General features: G+C 39.8%; 2 protein-coding genes across 2 annotated transcripts in view; one reads left to right on the top strand and one right to left on the bottom strand.

Annotated features, from left to right (window-relative positions):
* Positions 1-476: 476 nt before the first annotated feature.
* anapc10 (anaphase promoting complex subunit 10) lies at positions 477-5,398 on the bottom strand. Its single transcript, XM_042402006.1, has 6 exons — positions 5,274-5,398; positions 4,049-4,164; positions 3,863-3,953; positions 3,274-3,394; positions 3,125-3,178; positions 477-2,452 (listed from the first exon to the last, which is right to left on the bottom strand). Exons 2-6 carry the CDS (start codon positions 4,161-4,163, stop codon positions 2,273-2,275), a joined length of 561 nt encoding a protein of 186 aa, XP_042257940.1. The 5' UTR covers position 4,164; positions 5,274-5,398; the 3' UTR covers positions 477-2,272.
* An 88-nt stretch (positions 5,399-5,486) lies between these two features.
* abce1 (ATP-binding cassette, sub-family E (OABP), member 1) overlaps positions 5,487-15,859 on the top strand; it is a 14,797-nt gene continuing 4,424 nt past the window's right edge. Inside the window, exons 1-15 of the mRNA XM_042401709.1 lie at positions 5,487-5,612; positions 7,735-7,876; positions 7,974-8,059; positions 8,237-8,334; positions 9,403-9,520; positions 10,503-10,640; positions 10,789-10,858; positions 11,774-11,870; positions 12,014-12,103; positions 12,776-12,897; positions 13,675-13,799; positions 13,892-13,988; positions 14,181-14,240; positions 14,772-14,830; positions 15,084-15,194. Of these exons, the coding sequence (XP_042257643.1) occupies positions 7,774-7,876; positions 7,974-8,059; positions 8,237-8,334; positions 9,403-9,520; positions 10,503-10,640; positions 10,789-10,858; positions 11,774-11,870; positions 12,014-12,103; positions 12,776-12,897; positions 13,675-13,799; positions 13,892-13,988; positions 14,181-14,240; positions 14,772-14,830; positions 15,084-15,194 (1,374 nt within the window). The 5' untranslated portion in view covers positions 5,487-5,612; positions 7,735-7,773. The remainder of the gene's footprint in view (positions 5,613-7,734; positions 7,877-7,973; positions 8,060-8,236; positions 8,335-9,402; positions 9,521-10,502; positions 10,641-10,788; positions 10,859-11,773; positions 11,871-12,013; positions 12,104-12,775; positions 12,898-13,674; positions 13,800-13,891; positions 13,989-14,180; positions 14,241-14,771; positions 14,831-15,083; positions 15,195-15,859) is intronic.

Genomic DNA, 15,859 nt, shown 5'->3' with positions numbered 1-15,859 from the left:
TATTAAAAGATCCTTCAAATGTGCTTTCAATGTAAGTGATGGAGGCCAAAATCCACAGCCTTTAAGACAGACTTCTGAACCGTCTTTTAACTTTTAAAAACCCACAGAGGCTCTTGAACATCTCTCAGAACCAAGGAAGTCTAAAAATATCTCAAAAGACCCCTGAAGTTCACTGAACTTACCTGTAGGAGCCTTGACAGTATCTCAAAGCACCTGGACGTCCCCAGAGCCTTGGCACACCACCTTGATCTCGGAGGTTTCTGGGAGTATGAAAGTCTGTGGAGCTCTTCAAGGATCTCTGGAATTCAGAAAACCTAAAAGTCTCCATGAAAACTACTGGGAATAACCTGCAAACCAACTCATTTTGGCTTCTTTTTAGTGATTTTCCAACAACTGTAAGTTTAGATAATAATAGAATTGGACTGACTCTCTCTCTCTTTCTTTCACTCATTAACTCAGTCACATTTGCAGCCGTGTCGCTTTGAAACTTGTTTAATTCAGCGTTTGGTAACAAATCCACAACAGAGACGGTCTGTAGGCACGGAGCAGTTTGGGTTTTCAACTGTGAGTTTATGATACTTATGAACAAGAAGTCTAAACTGACCAAAAAACCTCAACATTTTGGCTTCTTAATTCACTCCGTCACAGCAAAATGTTGATCATGAAGTATGAATAAAACATGTCGCTCAGAATTCCTGAAAATATTTCGTCCTTCCTGAAATTCAGTGAATATTTTTAGACCCAAACATCAAAAACAGGATTAAATTTAGTCATAATCTACTGTATGATGTGCTTTACTTGCATAAAAACCATATTGTTCAAGTTACAGTTTGTTTTTTTCTTTCAAGTGCTGCTAAATTTCTTCAAAACGTCACAAACAAACAAACATGTGAGTTTAATATCTTTACGTTCTCTTGCCAAAGATAAATGTCAGTATTCAGTGTTTCTTCTTATCATGAAGGAAAAGCCTCTGAAACAAATGTTCAGACCATCAAGAGTCCGAGGTACACTGACTGACTGGTTTCCGGAGCTTTAAACCAAATCTCATGGTCTTCTCACAGACTGAATTGTGTAATCGTGATGGTCTACGTGGAGGCTAATGTCAGATATTAATGTCCTCGATCTTTCTCAAGTCAGAAAAATAATCAACAACCAGTTTGATAATCGTTTAAAACAAAGATACCAAACATTTCCTGCAACTAACGATTATTTTCACCATCAGTCAATCCCCAGTATCTTTTCAGTTAATTGTTTTGCTCTAAAAAAATCTAAACAGTGAAAAAAAACAATCCACCCAAAGATATCACATCGTCTGTGATGTGAGACAAGAAAAGCAGCAAATACTCAAATTTGAGCATCTGAAACCTTCATATTTTGGGCATTTTTGCTTAAAAATTATGAATCGATTATCTGAATTGTAAACGATGGACCATCAACAAGCAGAGAGTCGATTTACTGTCAAAGAGACTTTGTTTCTTGAACTGGAAACCATCAGGACAGCATACTGGTGTTGGACTCATGGACTTAGAGGTCAAAGGTGACACGGACCTGAACTATGGACCTTGTTTTGTTGTTGATTGTTGTTCTGTGTTGTTGTCTTCATGTGTGTTTCTTACTCTTTATGTGTTTATATGTTTAGAACTGCAGTGATTAGTTTTTTTGAGGAATCGTTTTGAAGAGTTGAGAAGAAACAAAAACGCTGAAAACGTGAATATTTTCTGGTTTCTTTCGTCCTTTAAGACAATAAACTGAATATCTTCATTTTAGACCAAAATCTAATCGATTAATGGTGAAAATAATTGTTAGTTGCAGCCTGACAGTGCTTTTTACATAATATTTGAAAAATTAATAAAACTGTTTGGGGGAAAGAACATTTATAAACACATTTTATTCATCAGATGTTGTCTAGTTGGTGTCATCGTCCTCTGATATGATTGTTAATTAACACAAGTAGAGAAATATTAAGATTTATTTGCTGCCGACCTTTAAGCGTGATCAGCTTTATCGTCCTGTGGTCGTATAACGAGGCTTTTCCATCCTGAGAAGACAAACGCTGGACGTTTGTTACAGTCACGTTTAAATACGTTAAATATTGGCAGCTTCACGTTAAAACATCAGAACTTTCACAAAGACCGATCGACTCCGTAATCAATACGGAATCAATCGAGGATGCACCAGATTAGATTTTTTTCCACAGCAGTGGCTCCAGATATCAGTGTTCGTTTCGTGCGGTTCCCGAACTCTCCGGGGGGTCACGGAGGGCGAGTCCAGATCACCTGATAGTGCGGTACATCATGAAGTCGACCGTGGTGCATCGTGGGAACTTTCCGATGGAGCTCTCCTCCACTGGCGTGTAGACTTTGATCTGCCGCATGTGCGTGTCTCTGCCGTTCTGGTGGTTGGCCAGAACCGCGATCTGGATCATGAAGGTGCTGATCGGCTCATTCGTCCGCTGAGACACAAAAACACACGAGAGTCACGCAAAGACTTCACACATGAATCTTACTTGTGGTTTTTATTCATGTCCATGTGTTTTTTACTTTTCCATTTTTTGTTAGGATGTGTGTGTTGATATTTATTTGTTTGTTCTTGTTCAGATTGTTCTGTGAAGAATAATTTTAAATTAAATATTTACATTGTTCGAGAATATAATCAGCAGATAAATCGATAATAAAAATCATCATAATTAGTTGCTGCTGTATACTAAAGTTATGAACCTCATCACAATATAACAGAACTTTATCTGTAAAATGACTGAAATCCATCAGACAAACTAATATTTACCTCCAACTGTTGAGAGAAACCTGAGGACAAACACTCACATCAGCTGACAACAAATAAACTTTCTCAGTATCTTGTTTCTTTATGCGGCTCATTTAACCTCCAGTTTGTTTTCCACAGGAAGAGACGTCTGCTGCTGTAGTCAAAGCTATAAACACACTGAGCTTGTAAATGTGCAAAAAGGAGATTCAGTAAACAAAAAGGTGTTTAAAGCTGTGAAATGTTGTTTGTTACTGTTCAGTTTGTCTTGATGCAGATTTCTGTGTTTAAACAGCTCATCTTGAAGGGAATAAAGTTCACACACAGTAAAGTGAAAGTAAAGTGATCTGTTTTTTTGTTTTACCTGATTCATCAGAGAGATGTGGATCCAGCCGCTGGGCTCCACCATCTCCAACTGCTGCAGAGAGGAAGAGGAAGAGGAAGAATTTGAGTGATTATGAAACTTGACCTTTTAAATCCAGGACAGACAATCATCTAATAAATATTTGTTACCCTGATTTCTTGAAGGTTGTGGAAGTTGTTGCCCACTCTGACAGAGATCTTACTGGGCGTGTAGCTCTCGTCAGATTTATAATCGGCGTAAATACACAACATCTTCACCGTCGTCCTCCTCCTGAACACAACCAATAAAAACCATCAGCGAGAGAGAACAAATACAGACACACAGTTACAGATCATCATGATGAAGTTTACTATCATATTTGCACAGAAAAGCTTCACATCTTCACACTTGAGAAGCTGCAACTGGAAAAATTTGTGTTTTTGCTTAAAAAAAATGACTAAAACAATGATTCTATTATCAAAATAATTGCCAATTTATTTTCTGTTGATAAATCGACTAAACGTTGCAGCTCTACAGACGATTAACAAGCAGAAATACAAAGATATCTTCACTTCCTCCTTGAAACAACAAACAGAAATCAATAATTAAATAAAAAGAGAGGAATCAAATGATAAGGAATAAAAACAACCAGGTCTTCATACAAGATCCTGACGTAAAAGGTGGAAAACACATTCTAATAAACTCCTGGTGATACAATCCCTGAGATACACAGAAAGAAAGGAAATAACTCCACGTTACCTGAACTGTATGTTGACTAGGTGCGGTTGGGATCCGTCTGACTGCCAGTAGGTCTCCAGGTTGTCGTCCCTCAGCTGATCTACACCGAAACCTGGACATGAGTTCAAATAACATCAGACTAGATTCATCACTCTGTTTACACACAAACACACATCAGACTGTACATCGAAGGGTTTTGGCACTGACCGGGTTTACAGGAGGAGAGGGACCACACCGCTTGGGAGCCGATCTCTCGGACAGTCCCGGTCCGCTCCAGCTGCTTCGGGTCGGCTCCAGGCGGGGTCTTGCTCGGAGTGGCCATCCTATAAACACCAGGAGAGACAAAAACACAAGTTTAGCGAACGCTACTTCACTTCTAATCGCTCTTAGATGCAGAAATATTTGTCTGAAGTCTCAAAGCAAACGTCAATTTATTCATCACAAAAATGTCACGAATCACATTAAACCAGTCTGGTTTAAGTCTGGGTGGTTTTTACTAGCAACAAGGAGGATCTGGTGGCCCCAAACACAACACCTGAAAACTAATTCAATTTTGATTTTTTAAATCTTTTCCCTACCGTCTCAGACTACCGTCCAGAAACAGGAAATCTTCAGCATTCCCAAAACACATGATAGTGAATCTCAACCCCACAGGCTCTCCAACATGTTGTCTGATCATATTTTTCCATCCAAACTCTCTCCAAGACAACAACATCATTAAGTTTCCCCCCCTTTCCCACATTATATATAGTTCTGACACCTGGATCAGCTCTTAATTTGCCAGAACTGCATCCTGATTTGTCTCCTCCTTATTAAGCATTCAAAATCTAACATTTTTTAAGCTCTTTTGTATATTTAAATTTGTATATAAATGACAGTACAGGAGGTGACCATCATATTAACACGAGGAGAGATAAAAACACAAGTTTGGTGAAAGCTACGTGGTCTTTTAGCCTCGTTTATTTCCATTTTTATTCAGAAATTAGTAAGATAACACCAAACTCCCTTTAAAAATTTCACATTTTTAAGTTTTCTTGTCAATTTCAAGATATATATAAATGACAGCATCTGATTTAAGAGTTTATCATAATTATTTGGTCCTTAAATAAAATTCGGCATTGAAGTGACGCAACTAACTGAAGATTATTTACACAATAAGACACATTTTTAAACACTATGATAACTCCACTCTGCATGTTTAAGGAGGGAAACTCGGGAAATATGAAACATGTTCATTATTTAAAAGGAATTTAAAAAGGGGGAAGATGTCGTTTGACTGATAAGTCGTAAGTTATTTTCTGAAATAAAAGCAAACTCGACATGTAAATAAAGTTTTAGCGGAGCTAGCTGCTAGCAGCTAACATTTCTTCGCTGTTTACAGTCTCACAGCCAATAAAACTTACTTCATGACATAAATACAAGTCAAACTTACAAGACGAATTAGTGCAAGTCTCCACTGAGTCGTCTTAATACATCAGACGCCCGACAGTTTAATAAAATTCAGTTTAAATCCGTTTTTGTTTGTGACTGCTTATTTTAGGTCCTTCGAATCTCCCACTTTTGTAGTTTCTATGTCGCTTTTGTGAGTGACGTCACCTAAGACCGTGTCGCACGCTTTGTGCGTATCTCCCGCCATCTTTCCAGCCGGCGTCCAGGAGGAGAAGAACACGTTGCTGGAAAAAAAGAGAACTTTCACTCCTAATTATTTGTTACTAAACCTCATTTATTATCTTTTTTTCCTCCAAAGCCGGTTAACGGGGGCCGAAGAGGGGTGAGTTATTCACGTACTACTCCGGATTTTGTTTTTATTGCCATAGAAACGAGCGTTGATCTCTAACGGAGCAGCTGTCAAAGTGCTGGGCCTGCGCTGAAGCTAACCGTTAGCAACCTCTAATAACCGAACCTAACGGTTCATTAAAGCTTCAGTTGTTGTCATTTAAACCTCTGAATGAAACAATTGAAGCTCACAAGGAGTCAAAGTTTATTTATATGTTGACAGTAATTAACAGAGCTGTTGTTAAATGGCAAAAGGGCCCCAGAAAAGATGACGTTTTCTTTTTGCGCTCCAAACCCCCTTCAAAAAATAACAACAATTAAACTTCCCCCGCTCGCTGACAAATATACACAACTGTCAGCTCACGATTGAAAACGTTTAATTAATCTTTAGGTTGTGTGAAAGTATTCGGCATATGGATGACTCAAATATCAGCGGGTAAAACAAGGACAAACCTTAATTTGCTGCTGCTCGCCACCGCCCGTCACGTTGCGTTTCGGGGAAGGAATAACGTTAATGTTACCGTTAAGATCAACAGATTAGCAGATTATTTCTAGATATATTCAATTTTTATGTATGAAATATACGCCGAATTGAAAAGTCGGACACCAATTACTAGTTAAAGGCCTTAAATGACGTCGCAGCAGGCTCATACATTCAGAGGTGAGGTAACAATTAAATACAAGGTTTTTTTGAATGGACTCCGGTGTGACTCACTCTCCCTTTAAAAAAAGACTGAAGCGCTGACTGAGCTGCTACATTTTCATCTCTCTCTTGAGGCCTGAGATGGAAATATCCAATCAAACCAAGGATCCTGATTAATAAATGTGGGTGCAGTCAGGTTCAGGTAGAGGCTGGTTTTGGGGTTGTGGTATTAGATGTATGGCAGCCCTTTTGTTACATAGAAAGGCTGAGCGGTTTTTTTTTTGTTCATAATTGAATGTGTTGCTTCAGCAGAGTGAACAGAGTGGACACAGGATTGAGCCTCACAACTGTCCTCTTCAGATGAGGTTAATGTCAGTCTGGTGGCACTTTGGTGGATATTACTGAGTTCCCTCAACAGTCAGGTGTCCACATGAGCAGTGAAAGAGGTTTTCCTCCTCTTCATACTGGTTATTAAAGGATCCCCTTCAAATGAGCTTTCAATTAGGGACCGACGCTATGATTATCGTAGGTAAAAATATCACAAATGGTGTTATTATGGTGCTATTAGTGCCAGAATACAGTTAAATTACTTCACAACATGATCGCCTTGGATTTTAGTGGTTGATAGCCGTCTGAATGTTGCAGCTATAATATAATAACATCCAAAACAGTTTAAACTCTGTAAACAAAAGCAGGTCGTTCAAAGTTTTAAGACGGATCCATGAGTTTTTGATTGATTTCTGGAGTGCGAGTGTGTTGAGTATTAACAGTTAAAGAGAAACACACACAGTTTAATAAAAGTTACACCGAGCTCTTAATCACAGTAATGACAGTAATAGAAATGTTTGGCAGTATTGATACTGTCACAATGTTTCACCACCTTCTTATATAGTAGAAACAGTGTACCGGTACATCTCTACTGACAGTATAAGTCCACACAGTCATTTAAAAGTAGATGTGAAGCTTCAGCAGTCTGAGTTAGTCATATCAAGTGGATATCTGACACATTTACAGTCTTTTTAGCAACAAATTCCCTCTTTGTGTTTCCTCGGACAGTGTTTCCCTGTTGAGCTGCGGTGGTAGTAACAAAAAGAGGGACTTTGGCACTAAAAAGACTGTAACGTTGAAAGATATCTACTTGATTTGACTCATTTGGACGCTGAAGCTTCATATTAACTTCAGATAAACTTTGAAATACATTTTTGCACAGAAGGAGGACTGTGGATTTTGTCCTCCATCACTTCCATTGTAAGGTCATTATGAAGGGATCTTCTAATGGTCAGTATGAACAGGATGAATGATTACAGCAAGAAAAACATGTTTCAACGTTCATTTGGGCTCCTGACATTTGAAAAATTATGAACGTGTCCTTTAAGTTTGTGTCTGTCGGCTGGAAACGCTTCACTAACTTCAACTCTTCTTGAAATCAACGTCTCTCATGATGAACCTCGTTAACAACTCGTGTCTTTTGCAGCTCCGCAGGTCCTAGCGTCCGTCATTCCAGCCCTCCATCATGGCGGATAAAAACACGAGGATCGCCATCGTCAACCACGACAAATGCAAACCCAAGAAATGCCGTCAGGAGTGCAAGAAGAGCTGCCCGGTGGTCCGCATGGGTCAGTGTGGAGAAGACGTCGTTGTTGTGTTATTTCTCATCTCCAGAGCTTTGCCGTCCCCAGAAACTAACTTGTGTTCATGTTTGTGTGTCTGCAGGTAAACTGTGTATCGAGGTGACACCACAGAGTAAGATTGCCTGGATCTCAGAGTCTCTGTGTATAGGCTGCGGCATCTGCGTCAAGGTAAAAACACCTGAACGTCTCCTGTCTTGTGGAGAAAATATCGCTTATAACATGCTTCATGTTGCCGTTTCACTTCAACAGTCAGAAATCCCAGAATATCGTCGTTGTTCCTCAAACAACGAGGATGATTTGCAGCTTCGTTTTTAGTTGTTCTGATGATGTTTCTTGTCGTTGTAGAAATGTCCGTTCGGAGCTTTGTCGATTGTCAACCTGCCCAGCAACCTGGAGAAGGAAACCACACACAGATACTGCGCCAACTCCTTCAAACTGCACCGGTACGCTGATAAACTCACCGTTCATCTGAACGTTCTGACTGAAACGTCAATATAAACTATGGAAACTATGGAAGCAGTAATGTTACTGGATATACAAGGAAGTAACCAGACTTAGACAATTTAAAACAGTTCAGTTTAGCCAGTATTGAAGGCTGATTACTCTTTTATTTATATTATAGCTTCATTTAAGTTAGGGTTAGTCCATGTTTTGCTTTCAGCTCCTTTAAATCAACCTGAAACAAAAGAATTTGTGTTTAATTTGAGATTTCAGCGTCTAATAAGTTGATGTTCAGAGGTCGTATTATCTCACCACTAAGAGTCCTCAGAAGTGCTGCTGAAAGTTTCCTCTTGAGATTAATTCACTGGATTGTTTGTGTTTGTTTGTGATCTGATTGGTTTCTTATTAACTCGAGCGTCATCTAGATATGTTTTTAACTTTGTGTTGATGAGACACTGATGCAACGAGGCTCGTTACAGCTGACTGACTGTGAGTCTTTAGTGACTCAGAAGCTAAAATGTTTAGTGAAAAACTCCTCAGATGATAAACTTTCGAGTCCTACATTTAAGGTTTATTTTTAGGAATTTTGAGCTACTTTTAGACCAGAAATTTGCAGCTTCCACCGTCAGTCGGCGACTGAACTGCTGCAGGGTTTTCCTTCAACAGTCAGCAAACTATTTCAGGCTAAAAGTTTTCAATGTCAAAGGAAAAAAATGTTTAATTATGTTTTAGGAGGTTTTCTAAAGGAGGGAAGTTACTGTTTTCCTCAGAGACCGCTGTCGTTGTTAAAGGTCATACAAATTGTTGTGTGAAGGCGTTCTGGTCCGTCGTGATTCACATCAATGTTTCTGAACAATCATTTAAATAGAAGATTAAACATCTGAGAACAGACGACTAAACCACCTGAGTCCTGAACGATGAGCCGATATGTTTATTAGCTGGATACTTGGTGTTAAATGTGGTGTAATACTGAGATGTGTGTGTGTGTGTGTGTGTGTGTGTGTGTGTGTGTGTGTGTGTGTGTGTGTGTGTGTGTGTGTGTGTGTGTGCGCGCGTGTGCGCGTGTGCAGGCTGCCGATCCCCAGGCCGGGGGAGGTTCTGGGGCTGGTGGGGACCAACGGTATCGGCAAGTCCACAGCTCTGAAGATCCTGGCTGGAAAACAGAAACCCAACCTGGGCAAGTTCGATGTGAGTGTTCAAACATCACAGATACACCACCGACCGAAACCCTGAAACCAGGTCTCAACCCTCAAAATATAGACACGTCTTCACTATGGTCAAAGATACAAACACAGTCCCAGTCATACAAACACTGGGACTGGGACTGCTGGGGTTCTGACAGTCATGTGACGGTCAGCTGTTGTGGATTTACTGGTGTTTACATTCTGTGTCGATGTGGTTTAATAATCCGTCACACTGAGGCTGAAACAAACGATCAGGACTGATTCACCTGCAGATTATTTTTTTAAACATCAAACGCAGCTTCTCAGAGCCCAACATGTCCTTCAATTACTAAACCAAAAATGTTTCAACGATATCTGATAAAATCCTGAAATCTGAGAAGCTGCAACCAGCAAATATTTAGCACTCGTAAAATAACTGAAATGATTAATTGATTATCAGAATAATTGGCAACAAATTTTCCTTCAATCGGTTAATTAATCAACTAATCGTCTGCTGCTTCACGCTGTGTTTGCCGTCTGAAACACGACGGTGAAATCTCTGGTTGTAAATCCATAACGTTGGTGTCACTTTGCTGGATTTGCTGTTAGACGGATGATTGTTTATTATTGATGACTGTTGACGTCATAGCGCTACGATTCACTGCACAACCTGACGGCTTCAGACTGATCTCGTACTTCCACCATCGTTCATGTCACTCAGTCTGAAGGTGATAGAGATTTATATTTAATAATCTTCACTGATCTGAGGTGAAAAAGGTAGTTTTCTCATGTTTATGGAGTCAGATTTATATCAGGATCCTTTTATTTCAGTCTGTTGTTAATCAGGATCAGTCACTCAGGGAGGAAACGCTTCCACTCGATGACGTCTTACAGACTGAATGAGAGAATAAATTTGGTTAAAACACAAACTTGTTACACTCAGAGTGAAATAACTCGATACTATCACAGCTGTTACATGTCGTTATACTGGTCTGTCTCCGTCCCAGAATCCTCCAGACTGGCAGGAGATCTTGACCTACTTTAGAGGCTCCGAGCTGCAGAACTACTTCACCAAAATCCTGGAGGACGACCTGCGGGCCATCGTCAAGCCGCAGTACGTCGACCAGATCCCAAAGACTGTCAAGGTGAACACACACACACACACACACACACACACACACACACACACACACACACGACAGCACCAGCTTGTGTTTGTGGTTTTTTTTTAATGGTTTGAATGTTGCAGCAGTGAGTCAGGATTTGGTTGTAATTGCGGGTCTCTGCCTGCAGGGGTCAGTAGGGGCCATCCTGAGCAGGAAAGACGACACAGAAACACAGGACCTGGTCTGTCAACAGCTCGGTAAGACACACACACACACACACGGATACAACACACATTCACACACACACACAGTCTGAGAGACGTTTAATAAATAACAACAAACAAACAAAGAACAACGTCAGACGTCTGCTGTTGATAAAAGAGTCTGAACATGTGATCACACACTCAATATACACATTTAGAATTAGTACGAAAGCAATTAGCAGGTTAAATGATGAGATGAGCAACAGGAAATGAATCACAACAATTATTGATTAATCTTTTAAAGCTACATGTGGAGTTTCTGAGCCCTAACAGCGTCGTAGATCCGTTTTTTCCACTTTGTTTGTCTCATGTTGAGTCCTGCTGATGGTTTCATGTGGCAGTAAAACGCCAACAAAGGCAGAGAAGAAGAAGACTGTACACTTGTAAACATGGATGTAATTAACGCAGGATTTAAAATACAACAGTGAGACTTTAGTTAATAAACAAGAAAACTCAACAAGACGCCGTTAATTAATATCTGAAGCTTCTTAACTGTGAAGATTTGCTGCTTTTCTTTAGTTTTTTATCTTTATAAGTTTGACAAAGAGACATTTAAAGGTTTCACTCTAATAGTAACTGAAGATAAAACGATTAATCTAAACAAACTGGCAGATTAATTGATGATTAACTGATCATGAGTTATTTTAAATATTTCATTTTCTATGTTAAGAGATTTTACATTTACTTTTATTATTCAAGTTTATGACTCATACAAACATCTTGAAGATCGTTTCCAGTTGTTTTACAGCAACTTTGTGTTAAAACTCGTTTATAACGTTTATCAAACTATCGTCTAAAAACAAGCAGCTGATCAAACTGATTGATTTCTATCAGGAAACAGTTTGATCAAACAATCAGTGAAGAAGATATTTCTGTGTTGTGATTGGTTGTTTTTGTGCGTTTGGGCAGATCTGAGTCACCTGCGGGAGAGGAACGTGGAGGATCTGTCCGGAGGGGAGCTGCAGAGGTTCGCCTGCGCCGTCGTCTGCATCCAGAGAGCCGACATGTGAGGAAACGTTTCTACCGCCACTCGACGATTATTCAACCTCAAACTTTAACTCACAGACTGACTGACGTGTTTTCTCTTCTTCTTCTTCTTCTTCTTCTTCTTCTTCTTCTTCTTCTTCTTCTTCTTCTTCTCTGCTGCAGTTTCATGTTTGACGAACCGTCCAGTTACCTGGATGTGAAACAGAGGCTGAAGGCCGCCATCACCATCCGCTCGCTCATCACTCCGGACAGGTAACACCGATCGATTTAAAGAGATGATCAATAACATTTGGATAACAGCTGGAAACAAACAGATGTTCAGTTAACGTTCAAGAAGCTTCGTTGACTCAGCTGATAAACGTCGATTAATCAATAATATTTCAATAACTGATCATTTTAAAAGCGAATTCTCCATCGTATGTGATCGTAAACTGATCATCTTTGAATGTTGGAAACTGTTTCCTCTGTTTTCTGACATTTTAAACATAAAACGATTGATTGATTGGAGCAAATTGACATATTTATTGATAATAAGAACAACAGTTTACATTCTCAGTTAAAATATTTCACAAGTTGTGACTTTTCCTGTTTGAAGTTTTTTCTGGCAGTTTATTGATCAAATGATCAGCTGATCAATCAAGAAGATAATTGGCAGATTAATCAATAATGAAAATGATCATTAGTTGATGTTTAGCAGCTTTGATCGTCTTTATAAACTATCAGAAGGTTTTAAATTACTGGTAAAGTGTTGATTCACCTCGTCACTACTGCAAAGGGCAGTTTGAGGGTCAAGACTTGGTCAGAACTGGTTCAGGTTCAGGTTCAGGTTCAGGTCTTTAATTGTGATGGTTTTGGGGCTTGTGATGCTTTATGTCAACGAGCGTCCTCACAAGGATGTAAAGTAAACGTGTGTGTGTGTTTCAGGTACATCATCGTGGTCGAACACGACCTGAGTGTGCTGGACTACCTGTCCGACTTCATCTGCTGTCTGTACGGAGTCCCCAGCGCCTACGGAGTCGTCACCATGCCCTTCAGCGTCCGAGAGGGTAACACACACACACACACTCACACACTCACACACTCACATACACACACACACACACACACACACTCTTTATTTTCATTGTCCCTTATTTTGTTTTGTTTTCTTGATTATTGATCGTCAATCAAATTATTTTGTCCAACAAAAACACAGAAAATCAGTTTTATTGTCAGAAAATATGAACGTTTATGAAGTTTGATTCAGTGTTTTTGTGTTTTTAATCTGCAGCTGAAGACAAATTAGACACAAGATGGAATAAAAAACAACAACAACGACTTGATTAATCAATTAGTCGCCAGAAGTTAAATTAGTTTAATTAATCATTGAAGTGAAAATGTCAAAACATTTACTGGTTCCAGCTTCTCAAATGTGATTTTCTTTCTTTCTTTGTTGTTTTTATGACAGAAAATCATCAAACTTTGAACTGTTAAACATTTTAATTGTTTTTTTTTCACTTTTTTAACAAACAATCAAAAACCTAAAGTGGCTGAAAGAATCCAGAGTTTCTATGATTTAATTGAAACATGATCGTTTTCCTTCCTCACTGATGGTTTAAGATGAAATAATGTATTTGATCAATAATAATGTGAAAATATGATTCTAATATCATATATTCTGTATTTATAGTCGTCAATATTTCTCATATCAACTCAGAATAATGACGTTTTATACGTAATAGTTTTAAAGAAGGATTAATTAAGATCTACATCAGGATACTCTGACAGTCGTAACGACCGTTTGATCCTCTTTAACGTCTTCGCTTCCTGCGTCCGTCCCGCAGGCATCAACATCTTCCTGGACGGTTACGTTCCTACGGAGAATCTCAGGTTTCGCGAGACCTCGTTGGTCTTCAAGGTGGCTGAAACGGCCAACGAGGAGGAAGTGAAGAGACTCAGGCACTACCAGGTCTGTCCCCGTCTTTACCTTTGTCGTCGTCTCTCTCGCCGACTGAGGTGAAAGTTTGTCGCTGATGTTTTGTTGTTTTCGTCGTCTCTCAGTATCCAGACATGGCGAAGACGATGGGCGAGTTCACGCTGGAGATCAAAGGAGGAGAGTTCACGGACTCTGAGATCATGGTGATGCTGGGAGAGAACGGTGAGACGGATCAATAAAATCTGTGTTAAATATCTTCTTCTTCTTCTATTAAATTGTTCTCATTTATAATTTTAAATCATTTTATTGAGACAAAGTTTAGAAAACTTCTTTTATAGAGAAAACTGTTAATATTCTCAAAGTAAACTATGTGTTTGTTTGTGTTAATGTGTATGTTTGTGTTGTCGTGTTCAGGCACAGGGAAGACGACCTTCATCAGGATGCTGGCTGGAGGACTCAAACCTGACGGTGGAGGTGAGATGCTGCGATATGCAGACGACATCAGTTTGTTCATATCTGAATATCTGCTCAACATGTCAGCAGCTGAAACTGAGCGAACGCTGCAGCCCGACTTCAAAGGATTAATCTGATGGTTTTCTATGTTTTTCTTATCGTTAGTATTGTGTTTATATCAAAGTCTGATATATATTATTCCTCTGTCGATGTTAAAAACTATTAAAAACACGTCAGTGAGTCACAGCGCTGCGCTGAGCGGCGTGTTCCTTCATCATGAAGAGTTTAGTCGTGTTTCAGACTCAGGAGAGAAGTTCAGCTTCATCACGACCTCCTGACTACAGTCTGGTATAAAGTCAGCAGGTTGTGATTTGTAGCTCAACACATCCTGATTCTTGTAACTGTGACTTTCTCTCTTTTTATTAACACGTGGAGGACGTTGTTATCTCGTTAGAATAAAGTTTATTGTCTATTATTCTGTTCTTGTACAGACCAGCGTTCATCCAGCATTTGTCAGTTTGTCTGAACTCTTCTTCTTCTTCTTCCTCTCAGGTGATATTCCCATCCTGAACGTCAGCTACAAGCCTCAGACCATCAGCCCCAAGTTCAAGGTCTGTTTTATTTTAATCTCTACGTGACTGAAGGATAATTCCTGCTGGATTATTTGTTTATTCCTTATAGTTCAGCTTAAAGCACATAATGATTTATCACAGGAAATCAATCAGATCAATCAGAACTCCTCGTTCACATGTTTTTACTCTTCTGTTAACAGGAAAACAGTTTTATATCAAACTGCAGTCAGTTGTTTTTTTTCCCTGTAAAGTTTTTGGCGTTTAAATAAAGAGTTTGTGTTTGTGTCTGCAGGGCAGCGTCAGAGCTCTGCTGCACGAGAAGATCAGAGACGCCTACACACATCCTCAGTTCATCACCGACGTCATGAAGCCGATGCAGATAGAAAGCATCATAGACCAGGATGTAAGAGACACACACACACACACAGAGACACACACACACACACACACACACACACACACACACAGACACACACACACACACACAGAGACACACACACACACAGAGACACACACACACACACACACACACACACACACACACACACACACACACACACACACACACAGAGACACACACACACACTCACACACACACACACACACACACACACACACACACACACACAGAGACACACACACACACAGAGACACACACACACACACACACACACACACAGAGACACACACACACGAACACACACAGAGACACACACACACACACACACAGAGACACACACACACAGATACACACACACACACACACACACACAGAGACACACACACACACACACAGAGACACACACACACACACACACAGAGACACACACACACACACACACACACACAGAGACACACACACACACACACACACACACAGACACACACACACAGATACACACACACACACAGAGACACACACACACACAGAGACACACACACACAGATACACACAGACACACACACACAGAGACACACACACAGACACACACACACACACAGAGACACACACAGACACACACAGACACACACACACACACACACACAGAGACACACACACACACACAG

The sequence above is a fragment of the Thunnus maccoyii genome, chromosome 22 (genome assembly GCF_910596095.1).
Source record: "Thunnus maccoyii chromosome 22, fThuMac1.1, whole genome shotgun sequence".
Lineage (NCBI taxonomy): Eukaryota > Metazoa > Chordata > Actinopteri > Scombriformes > Scombridae > Thunnus > Thunnus maccoyii.
This window is presented reverse-complemented; position numbering and strand designations above follow the sequence as displayed.

Coding starts and splice junctions, on each gene's coding strand:
- anapc10 (XM_042402006.1), bottom strand. CDS start 4,163: ATGGCCACTCCGAGCAAGACCCCGCCTGGAGCCGACCCGAAGCAGCTG. Junction 3,395..3,862: donor CTAGTCAACATACAGTTCAG/GTAACGTGGAGT, acceptor GGTTGTGTTCAG/GAGGAGGACGACGGTGAAGA. Junction 2,453..3,124: donor ACATCTCTCTGATGAATCAG/GTAAAACAAAAA, acceptor TTTGTGTCTCAG/CGGACGAATGAGCCGATCAG.